Raw genomic sequence first — 24,497 nt, forward strand, 5'->3', positions numbered from 1 at the left:
TTGTTATTTCTAAGCTATGGGCTTGAGACTGAGAAGCATTTTGGTGGCTGGAGAGAGTATCAGATAATAGGTTACTCTTCGTATCTGAAGTTGCCTCTTTTATTTTAACTCTATAGTGTTTGAATATGGACTATTTTCCTAAAATTAGTCTCTGTAAGTAGAAATATTCTTACCATATTATTTTTTATTTAACACATGCATATGGCAGAGGATGCATAATTAAAATACTAAGATTATTAAATTACTTGTTTAATACATAATACTTTTACCTCATCAGTTCTTTAAAAAATCCAGCTACAAGCAAGAACTGAAAGACTTAACTTTACTTGTCATATCTCCTGACTCTTTGCAGAAAGTTTTGATACCCTGTAATAAATTCTATTATATTATCTAAGCATATTCAGTTTATGTCCAAACCAAACTACTGAAACCCTCCTCCGTAAATCTCCAGAAGTCTTCCCTATCTCAGTAAAAAAGAACTCCATGCATTGGGTTGCTTAGGCTAGAAACCCTGGAGTCACCATTGTGACATATCCAAGAAGTTTCTAACCTATGACTCCGGGCTCCATGTTCAGAAGTTGATTAGCACAGTCTTTTATCAGTCATGACCACATGATCTTTGAACCCACCAAAATTTACATTTTATTTTAAATGAAAAGAGACCTAAACAACTAAGTGAAAGGAGAAACAAAATGATAGGGAGAAACTCAATTCACCCATAAGCATTTTTATGAATACATACATAAAAGGTATAAAGAAAGTAAAGGTCAGTTTGATTAATGCTCTTTAGAGCTTTTTACTTAATTCCCTCTCAAATTCTAGAAAGGAAAGAATCTTCTCTTGATTTGCTCATTTGGAATATATGCATAGTAGTATTTATGAGCTGATTTCCTTTATTATTACTTTTCCTTCCCTAACATCCTTTACTCAGCACTTTGGGACTACTGTTCTTCCATGTCCTTCTCCACTGTTCCCACCGTCCGAGCTTTGGTCTCCAGGCAGGTACACCAAGCCATTTGAACAAACTATAGAAATGATCCCTGAAAGTATAGTCTTCACTAAGCCATTTGAAAGAGGATAAGGGGTGTGTGTGTGCATCCATGTTTGTATTTACATTTAAATTATATCTGTCCATGCTGTGCCATCGAGAATTCTAAGAAGACTAACAAAAAATGCAGGCATATCCCAGTTGAACTCTTTGCCCACTTTAAGAGCACATACTTTGATAGAAGTTTTATTTTATTTTTTTAGTGAGAGAGACAAACAGGAAGAGATAGAGAGGAAGAACATCAACTCATAGTTGTGTCACTTGAGTTCATTGATTGCTTTCTTACGCGTGCTGTGACTAGGGGGCTCCAGTTCAGCCAGTGACCTTGGGCTTCAAGTCAGTGATGTTCAAGTCAAGCCAGCAGCCCCGGAATTTCGAACCTGGGTCCTCAGTGTTCCAGAGCAACGCTGCGTCCACTGCACCACCACCTGGTCAGGCAGAAGATGTTTTTCAATGTTACTGAAAATTAGGATATACATTTTAAGAAAAGAGTTTCCTCACTTGGGAATTCCTCAAAGTAAAATGAGCTGAATATTTCATTTTCCAGAATTGCTAGATTACAAGTGCCTTTCAGTTACTGGATTAATTGATCCTGAATTTTGTCACTCAACTCTGTGGTGCTTTACCTCCTCTTGTCCCCAGAGTTTAATTGGAAAGAAGTTACAGCTTTACTGTCGAGATGGGAATTGCAATAGTCGATGATTCTTGGAAAGATTTCTTTGAAAATTACTCAAAACCAGATCTAGTTTTATATTTGAAATCTTTATTAACATTGGCAAAATTAGTTCAGAGTTGAAATTCCTAGAATATGCCGTTTTCATACTTTTGATAATAGTGATGGTTAATTTTCTGTCATTATATAATAAGTCTGTTTCCAAGTAGTTGGTTGAAAAAACATGTTTAAAATTCACGTGTCTGTAGTAGAACATATCCTAAGTTATAGTACTGTGTGTAATTCAAAGACTGTTTCCTCAACTCAATTTCAGTATTTTTCCTCTCAAAAATTTCTTCCATACCATAAGGCTATGACATTTATGTAAAAACACCAACTTGGCTCAGCATGTAGTATGTAATACATCGTAGGCACTGAAAACATTAAAAATTTTTGTTTTTTAGCCTCACCTATTTATTTTTCTCCTTTACCCTTGTAATAGTATTTTAAAATTATTTTTATTTTAAATATTATCACGTGATGTTAAATTCTTTTTCACCCACTGTTCCTGACATAGCATGAGCAGAGGTCCAGAGCTCTGGAACACCGTGGTGTATTCTGAGAAATGTACCAAGTCCGGTATGGCTGGAACACCTGTTGTATATGTATGGGTAGGAGGGGACTAGAAGCTGGATCCAGAGAGCATTCGGGAGCGCAGTTGTCCGGTTAAACCAAACCGAGCAACCTATATTCTCTCCTACTTTCTTGTTAATTTGTGTTTGTCCCTTGTCAAAACTTAATTTTCTTAGGAGTAAGTCTGCCTAGGTATATTTTAAAAGCTGGAAAGTATTTGTATCACCTTTTAATCTGCTTGGACATTAATCCTTATAAAATGAGTTATACAGATGAGTTATGCTGTCATGTATGAAGATAGTTTAAATGGCCAATTAATTTTCTTACTGTAATAGCTCTGAACCTTTGAATATAATTCTGCAATATATTGTTTCAGAACTTTAAAAGACAGTTTCTTTGATTTTTCTAACATGTTACAATATCTTGTTACAAGAGTTCTGCTGGTCACTTCTTCAGTTGGTTTTGGAATGCGACGAGCTCATGGTTTCCATTCAAATCCTAGAGTTGCTTAGGAGTTTCCTGTCTTTAATTTGGGGGATTTTTTTTTTTATTGCTTCTGGCTGCTCTTTTAGTTTAGTCATGTTTTAAAACATTGTAGAGATCTGTCCATCTCCTTTTTTGCCTTTTTTTTTATTACTGATAACCTGACTGAATAGCCTCACCTCCCTCAGCTAATAAATGACTTCTCTTCCCATGAGGCTAAGTCTGGTAGCAGTCCATGGGACAGGACCAAGTTGGATAATTTGGCTCTGTACTCCCTTAAGGAAAATACTTTACATGCTCATTTTTGTTTTCTCAACTAAAATTTATATTTATAAGTACAGTACTATGAATTCCAAGTCAACTTTAAAAGATCTAAAGATCTCCAAGTCCATAACTATGAAAATACTGGATTTCATTTGTAGGACCCAAATGAAATTTCTGATTTCAGTGACCAAATATAATTCTGAGGTTTCTTACTGGCTTTAGTACATGTGTATATAGTAGTCTCTTGCTAAACCATAACTAAATTTTTATTTATGTGATTGACTGGGTTTTGAGTAAGAAGCATTTATAAAGTTGGATTATTAGTATAAATCATCCAGGTTGAAAAATAAACAAGTGTTGGACTGTTTTTTCTGACTGCTTCTGGAAGATAAGTTGGCATAGCAACATGAGTGTGGGTTTTAGAGATGGACATGTGAGATCGACTATCTGTCCCACCACTTTCAGTCTCAGATGTGTGATGTTGAGCAGATGTGATATTGAGCAGATTACTTAGATCTCTCTGAACGAGCCTCACTCCACTTACTTGAAAAAGGAGACAACTAGTCGGTGTTATGAGTGGTAAATCAGGATGAAATAAAATAACATCACATGCTCAGCATGGTATTTGACATGTTTTAAACAACTGTTAGTTTAGCCCCAATACCATAACAGTGCTCTACAACAATATTGTAGTAATGTTGTCAAGTAGCGTACCTTAATTCCACGGGTTATGTAGAGACACCAAGGCAGAATACAGAAGAAGTTTTAGGAGAAGATTTATTAATAAGCCGGCTACATATAATTTACACGGGGCATAGCTAACCCAAATCGTGCAGCGTCGAATATAGCTCTGAGGCTAGTTATATACACTTGATCACATACAGGTTGGGGGAAAAGGAAGGGGAAACATGACCCAATAATCAATCATTAACAAGCTTATAACATTTGTCTGTAGGATCTATAAAAAACATTCCTACATATTAAAACTTACCAGGTAACGCAATAGTGATGTCGTTTTACATATCAAAGACATTCACAAATCTTTTAGTGTCCTACCTCCCATTCCTTTGTCTAGAAGTATGCCTTACTCTCAGGATTCCAGGAAGGGAGGAAGAGTTAAAATCTGTGTAGGATAGGTAAATATGGTCTTATTGAAAGGGAAAGGAAGTTCTTCAGATGACCTTTATTCATTCAAAGCTTGACTTTTCCTCTTTAAAATGGCATTGCCAATACTAAGTTTTACAGTTCTTTGCACCTTATTGCAGTAGGACAGTCCTGTAATTCCAGCTAGAAGATCTGGATTTAAGTCCTAGTTCTTTTATTGCATATGTACTTGGTTTCAGTCATTTGACCAGAGAACATCAGTTTTCTTCTCTGTAAACTGGGGTTCTGAAAATTAAGGTAATGAATCGAGTGTGTCAGACCTAAGCTTTCCTTATTTATTATCTAATGTATTCATATTCCTCCTTATTTTTCAGTGGTAAACATTCTTTGAAGCTGTACTTGAGGAACATGAATCTGATGGTTGTGTGTAGGATGCATTTATTTGGAGGCATGGAGTATAGGAAACAAGGTGGATGTCCTTCCAGGAAGTTGTATACGTAATACAGAGCCATTAAGTGGTTTAAAGCGGTGGTGGGGACTCAGGGCGTTGCACTGATGTAGTCAAGTGATCAGTGGAGAGATGGCTGAGGCTGCAGTGATTTCATTGGGCCAGGGCCCTTGATTCTGTTTGTTAAGTTTCTTCCCACCATCCGTTGTAGAGTTCTTACCTACCTTCAGTTCTGCCAACTTGTCAGCTTTCTGAAGAGTGACAAACATTTTTAACCTGTATTCCACAACCTACAATAGGCCTGCATCTCAAGAATATGTAATTTTACTGATAGTGGATTTGAAAGGTTTTCATCACTTTAATCTACTCTTTCAAACACAAAATAGTTTCACTTTCTCCTTAGCATATACTTTTTAGCTCTGGCTGGGCTTTTGTCATCTTCTGTTCCCTGTCTGCTAACCTTTATATGAGCTGTTCCACAAACCCAGATTGCAACAGAACTTCTGCTTGCTTTCTCTTTTGTTTATAGCTTGCTTTTATTAAAAATGTCCTGATCAGTCATCCTAATTTTAATTGCTTTACAATGTGTATATGTGTGTATTATTGATAAGTAATTTCTTTTACATACCTTGAGTATTCTTTCTTGTGACTAGAGTGTCAAATTTAAAGCAAAAGTAAAGTGAATTCTTAGATTAAAAATGTGATACAAAAGCTTCTTACTGTATTATTTCAGTAATGAAATGTTTTTAATGGTTTTGTATACGAAAGTTGGGTGGGTCACAGATCAGCATTAAAACTTGATAGTTAGCCATCTCTGTTCATTTATATGCATGCTCTTTATAGAAGTAAGATTTAGAAACCAGAGCTTTTTATTTCTTTAATGACTTCCATGTAATTAAAATGATTCAGTAATATGAACACCAAGAAGGGCATTGTTTGAAGGAACCCCCGCTGTGCCCATTAGTGAAGTCCCTTCTATTCAGGCGTGTGGGTGATTGCCAGCTTTCATTCAGCACAGAATAGAAGAGTTGGTTAATCAGAGATGTACCTGTCTTTTAGCTTATTTTTCATTCCTTGAGAAAAACTGAAAAATCAGTTGGGTCAGAGATGTGTGGGTTTTTGGTAGATCTCAACAAAGTAAAGGCTGTCACTCTGACAACCCAGCGTGTAACCCTTATTCATATAGGGTTCACATGAAAAATGAATGTTACATAGTATCAGCAGCTTTGTTTTTTTTTTAGTCATGGCAGCTGTTAACACAGTGTACTAGTGGCTTAACATACCAACACTTAAGTCCTTATTTTTTGTTTTTGTTTTTAAGTCATTGAAATTATGAGACTATCATTCAAATGGAAGCATTATAGTTCTTCGGAACCATTATGATCTCAAAAGGAAAAGAGAATGATACTCTGGCTGAGGTGTTTTGAGGTGCATCGAAGTGTCCCAACCTGTGCCTTACCTTAACATGTTCTTGAAGTACCATGGCGTGGATTAAAAGGTATGCTTTAGAAATTTCCAGTGACCCCAAGCTCATGGATAGAATGAACGGTCATGATTCTGTATTTAATTATCTCCTATTTTAAGATATTTTAATGTTTAGATTGCAAATGTGGTTATAGATTTTGTGGCAATAGTATTTTTGTTGGGCACAAGCTATATATCAGAAGCTTGATGAGTGAATTTTTTTTTCTTTTTGAGATATGGTTAGAGAAAATACTGGTCTATATATTTTCCCTAGATTTTAGTAGTAATGAGCTATAATTTCTGTAATTAGATAGTTGAGGGCTTACCCATCTGTCAGTCAGTAGCTATCTTTCTGGTTACATCACAGACTAGTTTCTCTGCACTGCTGCCGTTTCCTGGTGGCCTGAACAGGAAATAGCGGGGTAAATTCTTCAGTTGGGGTATTAATTTTACCAAACAAAATAATTTTTTTAAAGATTTTATTTACTGATTTTAGAGACAGGGAGAGAAAGACAGAGAAAGGGGGTGGGGAGGGGGGAGGAGTGGGAGGCATCAATTCATTGTTGCTTCTCATATGTGCCTTAACCAGGCAAGCCCAGGGTTTTGAACCCACGACCTCAGCATTCTAGGTTGACGCTTTATCCACGGTGCCGCCACAGGTCAGGCCAAACAAAATAATTCTTACTTGGACCATTTATAGTTTGTACTTGCTTTGTCTTTTATAAAGAATTTTTGCTGAAAGGACAATGAGTAATTCTTAATAGAATGATTGTATGTATGCAGTTGGTCATGTGTTTGTGGTATGTAGTCCTCTTACTATTTGTGATTGATAGTAGTGGTAAGTCTGGGCTTTGTATTGTCCGTTTAATCATCAAAAATCTTTTAAGTTTTTATGTTCATAACATTTTAATTGAGTGATGTAGTCAAAACTATTTCTTAATTATTTGAAAGCTTGGAAACCTCCTAATTTTGTACTGTGTGCTTGTTAGTGAATGATTTCTTAAGGGTAGTAGAAGTGAATCAACCCAGGGAAAATGCTGAATTCATTGTTCAGTTAAGTTCAGAATCTTGATCTTTCAAGTAATGAAAGAAAGTATATACAATGCTGAGAAAAATTAGGGGACCAGGGAATGTGCATACACTCCAGTACTTTCAGCCTTTTATGTGGTGCATTTTCACCAATGAAATAAAAGTTGGTTTTGCATCTCATTTGCATAATCAAACAACTTTGATTTATCTTTTGCTTTACTGATGTTCTTGTTTAATAAAAAGAAATCAAATGCTGCTTTTTTAATTACTTCATATTCATTTTGAAATATCCCCTAATTTTTGTGAGCGATGTATGTTGCAAAGGTAGTGGTTTAAATCATGAATAAATTTAAGAATTTTATTGATTGATTTTTAGAGACAAAGAGAGAGAAGGACACATTCATTTGTTGTTCTTAGTTGTGCATTCGTTGGTTGTATCCCATATGTGCCCTCACTGGGAATCGAACCCGCAACCTTGGTATTTCAGAAGGATGTTCTAACCCAACCCAGTGGTCCCCAACCTTTTTTGGGCCACGGACTGGTGTAATGTCAGAAAATATTTTCACAGACCGGCCTTTAGGGTGGGATAGATAAATGTATCACGTGACTGAGACAAGCGTCAAGAGTGAGTCTTAGACGGATTTAACAGAGGGAATCTGGTCATTTTTAAAAAATAAAACATTGTTCAGACTTAAACATAAATAAAACAGAAATAATGTAAGTTATTTATTCTTTCTCTGCGGACTGGTACCAAATGGCCCACGGACTGGTACCGGTCTACGGCCTGGGGGTTGGGGACCACTGCTCTAACCGACTGAGTAAATATATGAATTTAATAGGACTGGTGCAGTCCCTAATCTTTATTAAGTTAGGCTACCTAATGTTAAGATCCTTTTGACATGTAATTAGTTAAATTCTTTTTGTTTTAATTATTTTTATTTATTTATTCATTTTAGAGGGGGGAGAGAGAGAGAGAAGGGGGGGAGGAGCAGGAAGCTTCAACTCCCATATGTGCCTTGACCGGGCAAGCCCAGGGTTTTTTGAACCAGCAACCTCAGCATTCCAGGTCGATGCTTTATCCACTGTGCCACCACAGGTCAGGCTAATTAGTTAAATTCTTAATGGAATTTAGTTATTAAAGCTAAGATAAAACTGCTTTATAGTAAATTCTGATCTATAATGAGTGATCTAATCAAGCTTGAGGTTAAGTCAACTGCTTATTAACACATGCGATCATTCATTTGAACCTGGTATATAATGGCACACAATAGTATCTATTGTCCAAAAAGTTCTTTTCTTAAATACTATCTGGTATTTGATACATTGTTTATAAAATATATTTCTCTATAATATTTAGTAATTCAACTTTAAAAATCTCTTTTGGGGGTAGCACTTGATTATATGCTTGTTTTAATTCCACAGAGGATTGTTGATGCCCAACTAGAGTTGGAAACTCCTATTCTCTTTGGAAGAGCTTAGACTCTGGGCCAACTGACCTGTGTTTTATATCTAACACTTTGTTATTTTGACAGGCTGAAAGAATGATCTGGGGAAAAATATAAACTTATATATTAAAAATATAAAAGTATATAATTATATAATTTATATATTGCATTTTATCTGTGTATATATGTATATAAATTATATACACTTAGTGCAGGGTTTTGTCTGTAGGAAGCCAGTGATTCATGTGGTGATGAGTATTAAATGCCAGAACAGGAACTCTTTTGGGGCGTGGAGTGCTATTACATTTTTTCTATTCTGAGTCTTATACTTTCTCCTGTGATCTTCCTAGAATTAAATAAACTGATGTTTTCAGTTCTTTGGGCTTTTTCTTATCAGAGAAAGAAGATAGTTGATTTGTATATCTTCTAAAACTGTGATTTTCAAATTGCAGGATTCAGCCCATTCATTATTGGGTCAGGAAATCGATTTAGCGGGTTTATAACTAGCAGTAAGACATGTAGTAGAAAAGAAAATCAGAGTGCACTGAATGTAGAAAAAAACCTTATTTTAATTAAAAAAATACTGAGACAAATGAAATGTATACACATTTATGTATATCTTGATTGGATTGTTTTAGTTCCACTAAGTATGCCTCCCGTAGTCACAGATGTCCCTCAGAAGTGGTATTCGTCTTATTGCTTTGCCATGCTGCGTGAGCAGGTTGGGTTCTAGTCTGTGGTTTGTAATGGTACGCCATCCTCTGTTCATCACCTTCGAGGATCTGTCCGTCTGGTTTGAAGTAAAGGTTATTACAGGAGAGCACTATGGAGTGGAGAGTAGGACATGATAGCAGTGGCTTTGGGTGGCATTAACTAATGATGTTTTATGCAAAATATATGTATAATTTATTTGTATTTATTTACTGACTTTACAGAGACAGAGGAAGGGGAGCAGGTAGGGATTCATTTCTTCTTCCACTTCGTTGTGCATTTGGTGGTTGCTTCTCATCTGTGTCCTGACCATGTGTGCCTCTCGTGGGAATAGAACCCACAACCTTGGCGTTTGGGGCGGTGCTCTAACCGACAGAACTAATTGGCCAGGGGCGTATGTTTTAAGATTGTGTCTAAAATTCTGTTTGTTCCTCACTAGAAAACAGAATAAAGATGTCTGGTGAATTGTTTCATAACAATGGAAATTTTACATTAGCTTTCTACACGTGGGAGTTGAAAATGGAAGAAATGTCTACCAAAATAAAAGGGCCAAAAGATAATAAACACAATTCATCTTTTTTTTTCTCTGCAAGTTCTTGAAATTGAATCAAATTGATAGATGTAGTCCTTACTCTGAACTGGGTACAGCATACTAAACTTAGAAATCATGTTTTGAAATTATAGAAGATAAACCAGAGTCGTGACTCCCAACCAGTGGGTTAACTGCCTTGCTGAGGGTTGCTTGCCTTTGCACCAGCGTGTGTGAGCATATGTTGCTGTTTGCTGGTGGAGACAGAGAAGAAAAGCTTGTGGATTCAGAGAAGGGGAGAGTTGAATTCCTTTTTCTATAACTTTGTTTCCCCAGATCCTCCATACCCACAGGACCTTATCCACTCCAGAGTATCCAATTCTTCCTTCTCCTGTCACTAGCATTGCTGGGCTCATCTGTCCTCATCATCTCAGTCATGTTTACTCCTGACTTCACCATTTTCCGCCTCGTGCTGTTTACCCGTGTTGTTTACCCTGTTGAAAGTGCAGGATTTCCTGCTCTCACTTTGGGCATTTCTTTCTCCAAAACTGCCCCTATTCTTTGCAGAAGAGCAATTTGCAGTCTTTTTCTTTGGTAGATCTTCCTTCGTAAGGTATGGTTTAGCAGGAAACATACCGTGTTCTAGTTGAGTCGGCTTAGAACTGAGATCAGTGGCCCGAGAAAGCACTTCCCACACATTTAGGAGTAGAAGAAAGAGCATATTATGTTAGGTATGATTTCAGTGTACTTCTGATAATTAAAAACAAGTCAGAAATCACTCTTTAAGAATGAAGATTGGCTGCTTTGAGAACTATCTTTTAGATTCTGAAGATAACAAAATTTAAGAAATATTGAGTAAATGGCAGTATATTACAATATTGTTTTGCAGTTCTATGAGAACCCCATCTCCAGTATGAACCTAATTGAAAAGTGGAATATACCGTGTCAGTAATTGTCATGAAAATCAGAGTCTCTTCCTTTTGAAAAATGTACACAATCAAGTCAGTTTACCTTGTACTATTGAATCGTTAGGGGTTTGTACGGAGAGTATGCAGATGAGCAGGAAAGTGTGCATTTATTCTTTTTCAAGATGCCAGAGTCGCTGCTTAAATGAAGTGTACAGCTTTCCTGACGGAGACCTCATCAGTGTAGCCAGATCTCACACATCTCAGCTGGCGAGTTCTGAGGTTTGTTAGCTGATGAACAGAAAGAGGGTGGTGCCAGTAAAATAGTGGCAGCTTCCAAGTCCTCAGGTGTTGCTTTAACAACTATCATGTCAGCATGTAGACTGAAAATGTGCTCTTTGTGTTTTATAACAATGGGAGGATGAAGGTGACTAAGGTAAGCAGCTAAGTTAATCAAGTGCACATGAAATTTAGCTTTATGAAATCAAAACTCTTTTATTGTTGAAATTCCTATGGAAAAACTAAGACATATAAGTATATATTAAACAAGGGTGACCTGGAACAGGTAGACTCAACCCCCCCCCCCCCCGAACTTTCCCTCCATCATACAAATTTTGTTTTGTTGATTCCCATACCCCCACCACTGGGACTGTGACTAGTCCTAGGAAGGACTCAGTAAATATTTGTCAAATAAATGAACTTTTGATAATACTAGATGTTTAAGGTATCTGTACTGTGCTGGCAGATTGAGCTATTCTCTCATTTACCTAACTTTTAATTACATATGGAGAGACTGAGCAGACATTTAAGGAAGTAATCTTATTCTTTTAAATCATCTTAATTTTTACAGTTTTATAATCACAGACCTATTTTGTGAGTTGGGGTTTGCAAGTCTAAAGGGAAAATCTGAGTGCGTCATAGCTAACATTGGAGGAATGTCATCCTTCGTCTTCACATAGCTCTCCAGTTTGTTAGACTGAACGTTACTATTTTACAGACACAGACAGGCTGAAGCTCTGGAGTAATGATGGAAGGGTTGGAGTGTTTTGTTAGAAAGACCTGGATTCTAGGGGAACAAAACTTGGAAATAGTTTATGAACTTATTCAACAGATTTTTCCCACCATGGTAGATATTCAAGTGTGAAACTTTTCATAGGGTAAGAATGATTATAATCTGTGCTCATATCCCACAGAAGAAAAGCTGTTATTTGAATTGAAACAGGCATTGATGGATAACCAGGGGGAAAAAAATTAGAATGACAAGTTCAAATTTATATTTAGCATTGAGAATCTCTTAAACTTAGATGCTACTACCATTTAAAAGCCCAGAAATTAATTTGTTAACCACATCAGTATTAGTGGCTTATGTGTAATAGGTGTTATTTAGCATGTGATTATTCTTACTACAATAAAAAGTTGCCTGGCTGAAACTGCTGGAAGTACACGTGGCACTATGCAGGTTTTCCCATATTAAATAGAACATTCTTAGGTTTTATTGAGCCGAAAACACCAGCCAAGAGACTGGTCTTGGGGAAAGGAGTCTAAACTAAGGGGGAAGTGGGTGTGGAAGAAAGGGGTGGGCTGGAAGAGTTTACTTGCGCTCTAGGCAAAAGGGTGGGAGCAGGTATAGCAGGGCCAGCAGAGCCCGGATAAAGAAATAGGATAAAGAAATAGCCACTCAGGTGGCCTGGCTGGGGCAGCAGCTCGAAAGCCCGTGTATAAACAAGAGGGGGTTGGTTCCTGGAGTTAGATGGTGCCTGGCTAAAAGATTCTGTGGCAATAGTCACCTGGAAATTAATCCAAAATTCCAACAGGCAAAACCAGAATGTGAGAAGTCTTACTACACTTTTGTCATTTCCTCTCACTCTCGAGGTAGTTGTAGTTCAATTTAGAACATCAAGAATGAACAACATTCATTCAGTTCTTTCAATGATCGATGATCTTGATGATTGCTGATGTCTGCATGATTTTAATTATGGTTAAATGGCCCTTTTATGTTCAGGGCATTGTCCCCTGTGGCTGTGAAGGCTTATTCATAGGCGGTTGTGTCCTGCAGAGGAAGGAAGTCTGAGGATTGCAGTTAGGTGATGAGAGATGTTTTAGTGTTACCAGTCACTAGTGAGATTTTTTTTTTTTTAATTTTTATTTATTGCTTTTACAGAGGGCTACGTAGGGGTGGAGAGCAAGAAGTATCAGTTCATAGTTGCTTCACTGTAGTTGTCCACTGCTTGTTGTATGTGCCCTGACCAGGGAAGCCCAGGGTTTGGAACTGGTGACCGCAGCATTCCAGGTAATGAGGATTTCCATTTATTTGAAGAGTAGCTTCTTCTGGAAAGGTATAGGTAGCTATGTAGTTCAGTCTGTTCAGCAAGCATTAATGTTACTGGGACTTGATTTATGGATCTACACAATTGAGAGAAGCAAAAGGTATAACAATAAAAAAAGGCAAAGTATTGAATCAACTTGTAATCGTTTTCTAAATGAGCTTATTTCTGCTGGTGACTAACTAAAAGGTAACTGTATGTACACAGATAGGCATCTAAATGAGAGGTACTTTCTATGGAAACAAAAGAAAATAATTAGGGATTAATATAAATTATAAATGCAATTTCTGAGTCTGTAAGGCTGTCAGGCCAGAATTCTAGATGCAAGGCATGTTGTTGGCAGGAAGGCAGGCAGTGACTGTCTGGCTCCCCCGGTCTGCATTGAGTACATCTCTGGTGATGTCAGGCGCTCAGGCTTACAGAGCATCAGTTCTGGAGAGTGTTTAAGCACCAGATGTTGTGGCAATTTCTTTGATGCTTATCCAGTCACTTAGCTGCACTTTAATTCCAAGTCAGAGAATGCTAGAAAAATGCAACGTTAGTTTGGAGAGTTATAGCCAAATATTTAGGAAAATAAAAAAAAATTCAGAATGTAGTACAGTTTACAGGTGAAAAAGGAAACTTTAAAGACAATTAACTGAACTAGAATCTGTTACTTATCAATATGCATTATAGTTTCTATTGAAACAGTTTTTCTCTAAAATCATTATTTTTATCAAGTATTATCAAATAAAGACTTATTGCATACGTCTAGTTCAATAAATTTGGTCTGATTATTTGTGTAAATAAAACAAGAATAGAAATTGATCATATAGGCTCTCCAAACATGACATTCTAGTCATAGCCTTGGAAATAAAGCCAGTTTTCAATTGTGTCCTGTTGTCAAGTGAACAGATTCTCACTGAATTTTTGTAAATAACCATATTGCCATGAAAATAATAATACTCATTCAGAGTTTCCAAAATCTGAAGGGATCAGGTGGGCAGAAAAAATATAAATGATAGTGGTATAATTGACCAGATTGGTCTAGGTCGTTAGGTAACAAGATTAGCAATGTCTCAAACAAAAGAGCATAAAATTAATTATCCTCAGTCATTTGATCCCGTAATTAATCTTTTCTTGTGATCATTTGCTAGTATTTCAAGATTCTAATTATTCTTTAGAGTTTTATAAATCTTTATCTAGTTTAAAGGTCTGGTCTGAAATTTTATTCTTAGAAACCTGTATTTTAGAATGTCTTTTCCATGGATCTTTCTGAAGATGAAACATATTTACAGAAACACCCAAGTAAAACAATGACTATAAATGACCAAAAAAAACCTAAAACAAAAAAACCTTAAAATGACATGTTATAGATCTGATTACACTAGGGAACAATTTTTTTTTCATTTTCGGTTGCATAAGGTTTTAGAACTGTTTCTATATATTTTTGCATTGCTGATTCCAAATCTGAAATCCGTTTTTTGGTGCATGATCTAGTTTTTATGCAACTTTGATTTCTTTTTGTTACAGTTAATGGCATGCATTGGTTTTTAAATTGGAGTTAAAAGGCAACGACTCTTAGATTGAACATAAACATAAGGCAATTAATGTTTTACAAACATCACTTTTACATAATTGTAGTTGTTTTTAAATGTAAAATATTATTATCTGAGAAAAAAACCCTCTTATTGTGTTTTAAGATTGAATCATAGCTTCTTTGAGTAGGTGTAAATGTAAGAATAGTCCTGACACGTTCTGTTATATATGTGGCTGTTACATACTTCAATGTCAAAGGCGCTATATTTCATCATTTGTGACACGTGCATATATTGCCCATTTTCAAGTTCCCCTTGGCGATCAAGACAAGAATTGGGCTCCTCATACTGTGTGTCATAATTGTGAGGAAATGCTTCGTGACTGGACAAAAGGAAAATGCAAAGGAATGCTTTTTGGTATTCCCATGGTTTGGCGTGAACCTAAGGACCACAGCAGTGACTATTATTTCTGTCTGATCCATACAAAGGGCATCGGCAAGAAGAAATGGCATATGATCACATATCCTAATATTCTTTCAGCAATATGACCTATCCCACACTCTGAGACACTCCTGGTTCCAGTGTCAATGGTTTTATTTCTTCTAAGGACGAAGAAAAGTGAACATGGTAATCAAGTGTATTTTGATAAGATGCATGAGGAAATGGTTGTAGAATCTGAAGGGTCTTCTTCTGATGCCAAGCAGTCATTAACCCTTCAACAGTTTAGCCAACCTGAATTGAATGACTTAGTACGAATGACATAAAAATTGTCCTCGACTTTCTGAAGTATGAGGAGCATAACTGGATCATTTTTGTGGATCTTAAATTTCCTGCTAGGACAACAGAGAGGTTTCACAAAGTATTCTTGCTTTCTGTGTTTGTGGGACAGCTGAGCTCAGGAGAAACACTGGACACAGAAGGAGTGGCCGAAACGTGAAGCTCTGGAAGTAGGGATGCAAAATATTGTGAATGAACCTGCAGTTAATTGAGACAGGATCATTTTTCTCCCACTTCACATCAAACTTGGCTTAATGAAGCAGTTTGTTCTGGCTTTGAATAGAGAAAGTGAATGCTTTCAACATATTATTTCTGCTTTTCCTGCCTTGTCTTCGAGAAGATAAAAGCAGGTGTATTCAATGGACCTCAAATTTGAACCCTCATACGTGACGAAGAATTTGCCAGGAAGATGAATAAGGAAGAGAAAGCAGCAGGGCAGTCTTTTATGGCAGTTACAAAGAACTTCCTTGGCAATAAAAAAGCAGAAAACTGTGAACTTCTGGTTCAAAGGATGCTGTTGGCTTTCCGTGACATTGGATGTAACAGCGTTAAGATTCACTTCCTGAACAGTCACCTTGATAAGTTTCCCAAAAATCTTGGAACTGTTAGTGATGAGCAGACTAGTGCTGGAGCATCAAACGAGATTGTCCTCAACAAGTACATGGATGCAAGAGCTACAAACGCAAATTTTTGCCTGAATAGAATTTAAATAAGTTTTGTTCAAATTTTATGATTAAAATAAGTGTTTTCATATGTTCTATTTTGAAATTGTAAACAAATTCTGATGCAATCATATCTTTTAGTGTATTAGTATATTTACTGCATTATATAAATTATTATATTTTCACAAAGATGATGCTTAAGAAGACATTCTACTTCATTATGTTAAACTAAATGTTGAAAATTTACAATAAGATGAAAACCTAAAATCTTGAATTGCAAAAAACCTGTAGCTAACAGAAAAACTGGCAGATTTGAGATCAGCACACTCGAATTAGGTAAGAACAAGTGTTTTTGCGGATGCAACAAAAATTTTGTTCCCCGGTGTTATGTAATGCCATTGACAAATTTGCTTTTTCTCTAGTGTAACATTTTGAAATAATTAGAATTACAAATAAAAATATTATATATCTATAAAATACAACATAATTATTATTTCTTTATTTGACAAATCTTCCCATACAATTTTAGCATATCAGATAGGCCTTATTAGTTTATTATTTCTATTTCATGAGGTGAGAATGAATCTCTGAGTTATTCCAGGGGCCCATTGAAATAACCCAAAACCATTTAATTTCAGGTTAAGAAAGTGTCCTTTCCAACTTGAACCCTGAGAATTTGAAACAGCATAAATTATCCATTTACCTAAAGTGACAATAAAAGATAAACAAATACACAGGTTACCTATTAGTAAAACCTTAGTTCCTAGAATTGAGATAATTGTTTTCTTGTGTAAATCAAGTACCTGCTTAAGACTATAAAATAACAACTATTTTAATAAAATGTAGAATCTGTGCTTTCTAGGCAGAAAACTTTTTCATGATGTTCTATCTGGAGCAGAACAATAAATGCAGGAAAAAGCTGGCTTTTTTTTTTTTATATATATTTTTTAATTATTTTATTTTATTTATTCATTTTTAGAGAGGACAGAGAGAGGGAGAGAGAGAGATAGAGAGGGCAAGAGAGGAGAGAGACAGAGAGAGAGAGAGAAGGGGGAGGAGCTGGAAGCATCAACTCCCATATGTGCCTTGACCAGGCAAGCCCAGGGTTTTGAACCGGCGACCTCAGCATTTCCAGGTCGACGCTTTATCCACTGCGCCACCACAGGTCAGGCCAAAGCTGGCTTTTTAACATAAAAAAGAAAACTGTTTTTTCATCAGTTTACTTTTGATATTTAAATTTGCTTATTTAAATGAATTCTAATCTTATTCAGTTTTACTATATATAACATTCCCCTTTTTATTTTTTTATTTTTAATTTTTTTGTATTTTTCTGAAGTTGGAAATGGGGAGGTAGTCAGACTCCCGCATGCGCCCGACCGGATCCACCCGGCATGCCCACCAGGGGGCGATGCTCTGCCCATCTGGGGCGTCGTTCTGTCGAAACCAGAGCCATTCTAGCACCTGAGGCAGAGGCCACAGAGCCATCCTCAGTGCCCAGGCCAGCTTTGCTCCAATGGAGCCTTGGCTGCGGGAGGGAAAGAAAGAGACAGAGAGGAAGGAGAGGGGGAGGGGTGGAGAAGCAGATGGGTGCTTCTCCTGTGTGCCCTGGCCGGGAATCGAACCCGGACTCCTGCATGCCAGGCCGACGCTCTACCACTGAGCCAACTGGCCAGGGCCAACATTCCCCTTTTTAAAGATTTCTCTTTATAAACCTTCTGTAACTTTCCTTGTCCACTTTAGGGGATCTCTTCCTATTCATTCAGAAATAGTCAGCTTAGGACAAATACCTCTCAAAATATATCTATACCTTAGACTCACGAAGCTTGCTTCATAAAAATATTTTCCTGCTAGTCCAAATTTAAAAGAGTGAGAAAGATTCTGAACAATTCTTATCATTGTTAGTAAGGTCATCCCGTTATACAAAAGGAAATGTGCACAGCATGACTGGTGGGGGCACAGTGGATAGAGCTTGGACTTGGAACACTTGAGGTCCCAGGTTCGAAACCCCAAAGTCAGCAGCTTGAGCCTAGGATTATCCATGTGATCCCAAGGTCCAAAGTCACAGGCTTGGCTTGAACACCATCTGCATTCTTCCCCCCCTCCCTCTAGTCAGGCCATATACAAGAAGCAATCAGTGAACAACTAAAGCAACTATGAGTTCCTGCTTCTCACACTCTTTCTCTCCCTGCCTCCCTCCCTGCCTGTCTCATGCAAAAAAAAAAAAAAAAAAGTATGCAGGTCAACCTTGTTTACTTGTTTAAGCCATCCGGTGTTTTGTGGGTGGGGCAGAGGAAGTTTTGGAGTTTTAATTTAATTTAAATTGCTTTCAGCCAATCAAGGCTGGGTGGGACAGTTGTTCCTAAGGCATTGGTTGGGGAGGGGGTAGAACAAGCAGTAATTACATGCAGTGGCCACAAGATGTCACTATGATTTGAATTATCTCAGACAAAGATGAACTAGAAAGACAGTTATGGGCATCTCCTCAAACCTACCAGTCTGATGAAGGATGAGGGATTCTCTCCATCACATTCATGGTGTGAAGGTGGAACTTACTCCGGAGAGACACTGAAGGAACAATCCTTCATCCCATTTGGGGTGTCACTTACAGCTGCTTTCCTGCGGCAGTACCCCAGTAACACCGTGAGCTTCTACCACAAGGTGTAGGTTTGCACAGCTCAGGGTATCAGGGGTAGAAACAGGAGGAGCACACTGGGGGCCTGATGAGCATCAGGGGCGTTCTGTGGGTGTCACAGGGCAATTCGGGAGAGCAACAGCCCTTTCTGCTTCTTCAGAGCTTGGTCCCTTGTTTGGGTGCCAAAATGTTAAACTAAAAATCTTTACCTTCCATGGCTGAAAGTATTTTTTGTAAGTAAAGTTTTACTGAGTCAAAAAAAACTAGCCAGAAGGCCAGTCCTGGGCTTGGAGTTGACATCACCAGCAGCATGGCTAGGAGAAAAAAACCAGAGTTCTTCTGCAAGCCTTTTTATACATCAGGTAGCGGGAATGGGAGAGAAGGAGGTCTTCTGAAAGAATTGAAATGAACTCTGTAGAGAAGGGGGTGGGGGACAGTGAGGCAGGGCCTTTAGAAGAAATGGCTGCTTTTTTAGCATCCCGAAAGCCCACATGTAAACCTGTGCTCCAGGTGGGGCCCCTGGAATAAGGTGGTGCCTGGCTGAGATCACCTTCCAAAGTAGCCACCTGTAAATGAGTACAGAATTCCAACAGGCAGAACAGCAGTGTGAGAAGCCTTTTGTTACAGTTCTCTTTCACTCTCCAGCCACTATAATTTAAGTTAGAATATTTCAGAATTTTTTTTCTTATCAACTATCAGTTAGTTATAGACTCAAAAAAAAAAAAAGACAAGTGTATGAAGGAATGTAAATGTCCAAGGGCTCCTTTTCAGGTGTTTTGTTTGTGTAAGGTATTTTTCCCCGCCGAGAAGGAAGGAACAGGTCTCAGAGCCACCAAGTGTGGTAAGTTCAAAAGGCTTTATTCAGTTCAAAGCGTTCCCCGGACGAGACTCACTGGCGTGCAAGATGGAGGTCAGGAAAAAATTGCACATGGAGAGACCGCGCGGGTATATTTAAAAAGGGGTCCCTCTAGGGAAGTTGGGCTAATATGACGTAGAGAAATCTTACTGGCTGACAGTCACTTTTGTTTCCAAGGAGCCTAGGAAGTTTCTTTTTGGCGCGCTTGACTGTGGGTGGTCCTAGCCAAAATTACTGGGCCTAGGTTCCCCACGTGACCATCCCTCTATCCACCGACCTTACAGTTTGTATCCTCATTTAGATCTTGATACCAGTTTATCACAAAATTTGTTAGAAACCGGATTATCTCTGACGTGTCAGCATGTCTCAGCAACACACTTTGCTGCTGTTGAGCAAGCACAGTGGTAACCGATGGCCTTCTAGCTTTGCGGGAGAATGTCAACGTAAGACACGTTTAATCTGTAGAGGATTTTTTTAAATTGTGGGTATTTTTTTATATAATAGAAATTTAGTGGGTGACACTGATCAATTAGAGCACATAGGTTGTAGGTAAACATCTCTATAGCATCTGAACTGCGGATTGTGTTGTGTGTCCATCAAAGTCAACTCATTTTCCATCATCATGTATTTGTTGTCCCTCTTTACTGTAAATCTATAGACAAGTTTTATTCATTTATTTGAACCAAACTGACAATAAATAGCCAGAAAGCAAAATCTCAACAGATTAATAATATGCTCCAGAGAATGACAGTTTTGCACCTTACTTTGTACATACAGTCAAAGGAGGAGGCAGGGGGTTACATGGGATCCATTGCTAATAGATTAGGGAGGTGGGAGAAAGCAAAGCAAGTAAGGGGGAAAGCTCTAGGGTTGGATAAAAAGTGAAACAAATAGACACGTGCTTTTTTTTACATTTGTGGGTATAGGATAGTTAGCTGTTAATTGACTTGATAAAAATGAGAGGTTTCGTGGTTGCCTGCTCTGGTGCAGTGGGAAGGGGTCCAGAAAAAAGGAAGTTGTGCTGACATTCAAAGGTATGTTGTCGCGGGTGCAGAGACAGTATGTTGCCAGTGGAAATGAGATTCTCCCATGGAGATGCAAGAAAAGCATCTCAGAACTCGCGCATGGGAGGATGAGGTGTAGTGGTAAGATTTATTAAAGGTGGAGCAAACACAAAGGACTGTCTCCATAGTGTTCACCCATGACCAGGTGGCTTGATTAGGCTCATCTTGCTGTGGGAGAAGTCCACTCTTGTCTTGACAAAGGCCAGAATAAGGGCCAGGGTCAAGAAGTCCTCTGCCATTGGCCCAGCATCGGCAGGCTTCTGAAGCTGCCATAGTTTAGTTCATGCCAAAGCTTGGTCTAGCTCAGTCTCTTGTCCCCATCTGGCTAGATTGGTCTGTGTTCCCGGCTGCGCTCCAGCCTGGCCCTGCACGGTGGCAGCCGGCCTGCAGAGCAGTGCAGAGAGAACATGCGTGAATAAGTGGGCAGATGCATACTGTGCTAGCAAGAGGAGCTTTTGTTAAGCTTTGGTTATATTACCTTGAGCTTGGGAGAGAGGGGCTTTCTTTCAAACTAACCAATCACTTTTGTAATCCTTCTCAGGCCTGTGCTGAATCCTCCTGCTATCCAATCCTTTTCCTAGACCTGGGGTTCTGTGTCTCTTAACCAATCAGATTATTTTCTCAGGCTAGATACCTCCCCTTTATGGTTGCCATCTTGGTTCCTACTTGGGCATAGGCCCAGTAGAGGAATTTTTACTTTATCATTATACCTGTCCCTAGGTAATCCCAGGTAATGGCTTGGAGAGCATGCTTTGGGGATTAAGTTTCCTCCACAGAGGTCCCCTGGGAAGCTGTGAATGTTCGAGTTTCCTGGTAAGTCAGGCTTGGTGTCTGACTCAGCTCCCTACTTTATTAGGCTTAATGTTAGGCTTAATGTCTGATTTCATATGCTCCCTTCCTTTATTGATACTAATTAGCTACCTACACAAACAGACAGGCTCAGTTAAGGTAAACATTGACCTTTGTCAGGAAAGATACCAGCCTAGGACATGACTACCTACCATGACTTGCTTTTTAGTTAGAAAGTTTTCATTTCAGACCATCCTGTGTGGTTACTGTAGATCTCTGAGTTTGTAAGGCCACCATGCAGACCTCCCAGAGCTTGTCAGATTTAGTATGTGGCCCCTTTTTTGTCCACAAGAAATAGATATTTTCATTAATGAAGAAAATCATTTTAGCACTTTGGTCTTGGTAAAATAGTTTTTTTCTCACTGTAAAATTTGTAAAAATATCAGCTCATTTGGAGAACTATTTATAATTTTTTCTCCATTGTAGAAAATAAATAACTAGACATTTCAGATCAGCTTGCTCATAATCATTGTTAAATTCAAAATAGTTGATCTGAATAATATAGTTCCAGAGTTACAGTTTCATGTTAATTTTTTTGTTGTTTTTGTTAGTTTTTTAGTGTTTTAACAGATAGCTTATTATGGTTCATTCTTTAATGAGTACATACTGTATACTGACCTGCATTTGAAAACTTCATGTTAATGTTGTACATACTTGAGTTAATTTTAATACAAGTAATACAAGCTTATAGCTTTGGCCATATCTTTCAAATGTACACTTCTATTAAAAATAAAAAGTACTGTCCAGCATACAAGTTATGGCCTAAAAAGTCCACTGTGCATCTCCAGTTTATTGTGGTAATAGGTTGGCATTTTCTTCATTGCTGGGATACTTAAAGTTGAAAGGCTCTGAATTTATTCCCTAGAGCTTGTTAATAGAATCAAGTTTTCTTGGTTTATTTACCCTTATGGCATTGTTTTATATTCTCTAATTACGTTATTACAGCATTTCATTCTTGGGAGTAAACAGTTTTGGTTTGCTGAGCAAGAGTTTACAGGTTAAGAAGTGTTTTTTCTGAAACATTAATATTTTTTCACATAAGTGATTTAATGGAAAAAACATTGGCATTAATATATCAGTGATTTAGGAAAAAATAAAGTCATTATTTTGGGAAGGGAAAGGGAATAAATGACTTAAGCATCAGAGTATGGCTTCCTTATATATTTATATGTTGGCCTTGTTATCTTCAACCTTAGTATGGTCAGTGTGTAATCAGAAGTAGGGAAGTCCTACCTGGTGGCATTCTGGACTTCAGGTTTTACTTCTAAGATTGAAATGATACCTACCTCTTAGAGATTGTTAATGAGAATTAAATGAGAGCATATAAAGGAAATATATTGTTTGTTGCATTCTGCTTATCTATTCGGTGTTAAACAAAATTTAACTTCCTGGCAGAATGTTTTTATTAAAGAAAGGGTTTATTAGGCTTTGCTAGCGAAGAAAGCAAGCCTGTCTGTGTCACCAGCAGCACGGCTAGGTGGGAAGGACAGTGCGTCCCTTATCCTGTAGTTCTGCAAGGCCTTCTATGCATCCAGTAGAGGGGAGAAAGAAGCAGTTCTGAGGGAACAGAGGGCTGCAGAAGGGGAATCTGGGCTGGGGGACAGGCAAAGCGCAGGTGGAAGTCAGAAGTGGAGGCTGCTGGCTCTGGGGCTGGGCTGCACCGGGCTAGTCTCTCTTTTTAGATAATCCCAGGTACTGTATTAGCCTCCTGGAAGTTAATTTAGCAATTCCAGCACCCACTGAGGAGCGGGAGCAGTCTTTTGTTGGTTATGCTGTACAGTTGTTAACTGATTAACCCCATTTTCTCTTCCTTCCATCCTCTGACCTGCTGAAATTTAATTTAAGACATCTCAGAATTTTCTCCTGTCATTTGCTACACGGGTGTACCTGGGAGAGGTTGCAGGTTCAGTTCCAGACCACCACAATAGAGAGACTTGTAATCTTTTCGCTGGGGGGAGGGTCTTGCCTTTAATTTGTAAAAAAAATAAAGTAAGCTATGGAGTGTGCAATAAAATGATGTGTGCCTGTATATGAGGCCAATTTAACAAGCTATGAATATGAAAAGTAATGAGAGTTTCATCTAACTTTATAGAATTAGAGAATGGACATACAGGAGATATCTGGGAATACATTGACGGCATTTTTCAATAAATTGCTTGCGATGGAAGGCAAGAATGAGGGAAAGAGATTGATGATACTAATATTGTAGAAAAGAGAGACCACAGGTTTTAAAGGAACATGCATGTGTAGAAATTGGTGAAAGGGAAATAAGTTGCTACAAGGGAGCTCATCTCTAAGGAAAACTAGCCTGTTTCTTAGTTACACAATTTGATGTAGGGCAGTTGACTAGACAAGTCTACCTAGTAAGTTAGCTCTGTAACGCAACAGCTTTGCAGTTTGCATCACTTCAAATAGCACAGCAAAATACCAAGTATATACATAGTATGAATGACCCAAACTAAAGTTACGTCTGCATCTACCAATGTAGACTTCACCCTTGTTTTCCTCATTGCTACCCTCAAACTCTCAAGGCTTTTGCTCCTATAGTGGTGTTTTACCACCAGAAGTTATTGATGATCGATACTTTTAATCACTTCACAGTGATTGTCAACTTAGAACCGTTCTTTTGCCTGTGCCAAGCAGAGCCCCCTCGAATGGTAGTGGAGGGTGAGGCTCCCGCAGTGCCGCCCAAGGCAGAGCAGGGTGCTGTCAGGTCGTGTGCGTCAGCCCCTGGGCCCAGGTTGTGTGATCCCCTCCCAGCGCCCAGCGCCTCCGTGAGGCTCGCTGGCGGCCTGCTGCTGGCAGTGCACGACAGGTTAATGGCTCAGATTCACTTTGGCAGAAAGCCATCCTTTAAGCTTTGAATTGTGGTTGAGACCACTTCTTCAGAGTGGTTTTTAGCTTTACCGCAAATGTAGGTTTGATTATTATAATATGACATGTGATAACAGAAATTCAGAAGAAGCATATTGTTTTGGGTATTAACACTCAAGCGGAGAGGCGTTGCCTTATTCATGCGGCGGTGTTATTAGAAATGTTTTGGAAAGCTCTTCCCCATTCTGAACATACGAGTTTTGACCATTTTATTATTTTTGCTTATT

At 38.1% G+C, this 24,497-nt stretch overlaps 1 protein-coding gene and 1 pseudogene across 6 annotated transcripts in view; one reads left to right on the top strand and one right to left on the bottom strand.

Annotated features, from left to right (window-relative positions):
* RBPJ (recombination signal binding protein for immunoglobulin kappa J region) overlaps positions 1-24,497 on the top strand; it is a 212,844-nt gene that overhangs the window by 143,186 nt on the left and 45,161 nt on the right. For 2 of the 6 annotated variants that reach the window (XM_066384857.1, XM_066384856.1), the window contains exon 2: positions 5,954-6,130. The exons of 3 other annotated variants lie outside the window; for them this stretch is intronic. In XM_066384857.1, the coding sequence (XP_066240954.1) occupies positions 6,114-6,130 (17 nt within the window). In that variant the 5' untranslated portion in view covers positions 5,954-6,113. Of the gene's footprint in view, positions 1-5,953; positions 6,131-10,403; positions 10,424-24,497 lie in introns of those variants that run through there. One more of the 6 variants, XM_066384858.1, reaches the window with a different exon arrangement.
* On the bottom strand, positions 962-1,056 carry LOC136407237 (small nucleolar RNA U3; annotated as a pseudogene).

Source organism: Saccopteryx leptura, chromosome 5 (assembly GCF_036850995.1).
Source record: "Saccopteryx leptura isolate mSacLep1 chromosome 5, mSacLep1_pri_phased_curated, whole genome shotgun sequence".
NCBI classification, from domain to species: domain Eukaryota; kingdom Metazoa; phylum Chordata; class Mammalia; order Chiroptera; family Emballonuridae; genus Saccopteryx; species Saccopteryx leptura.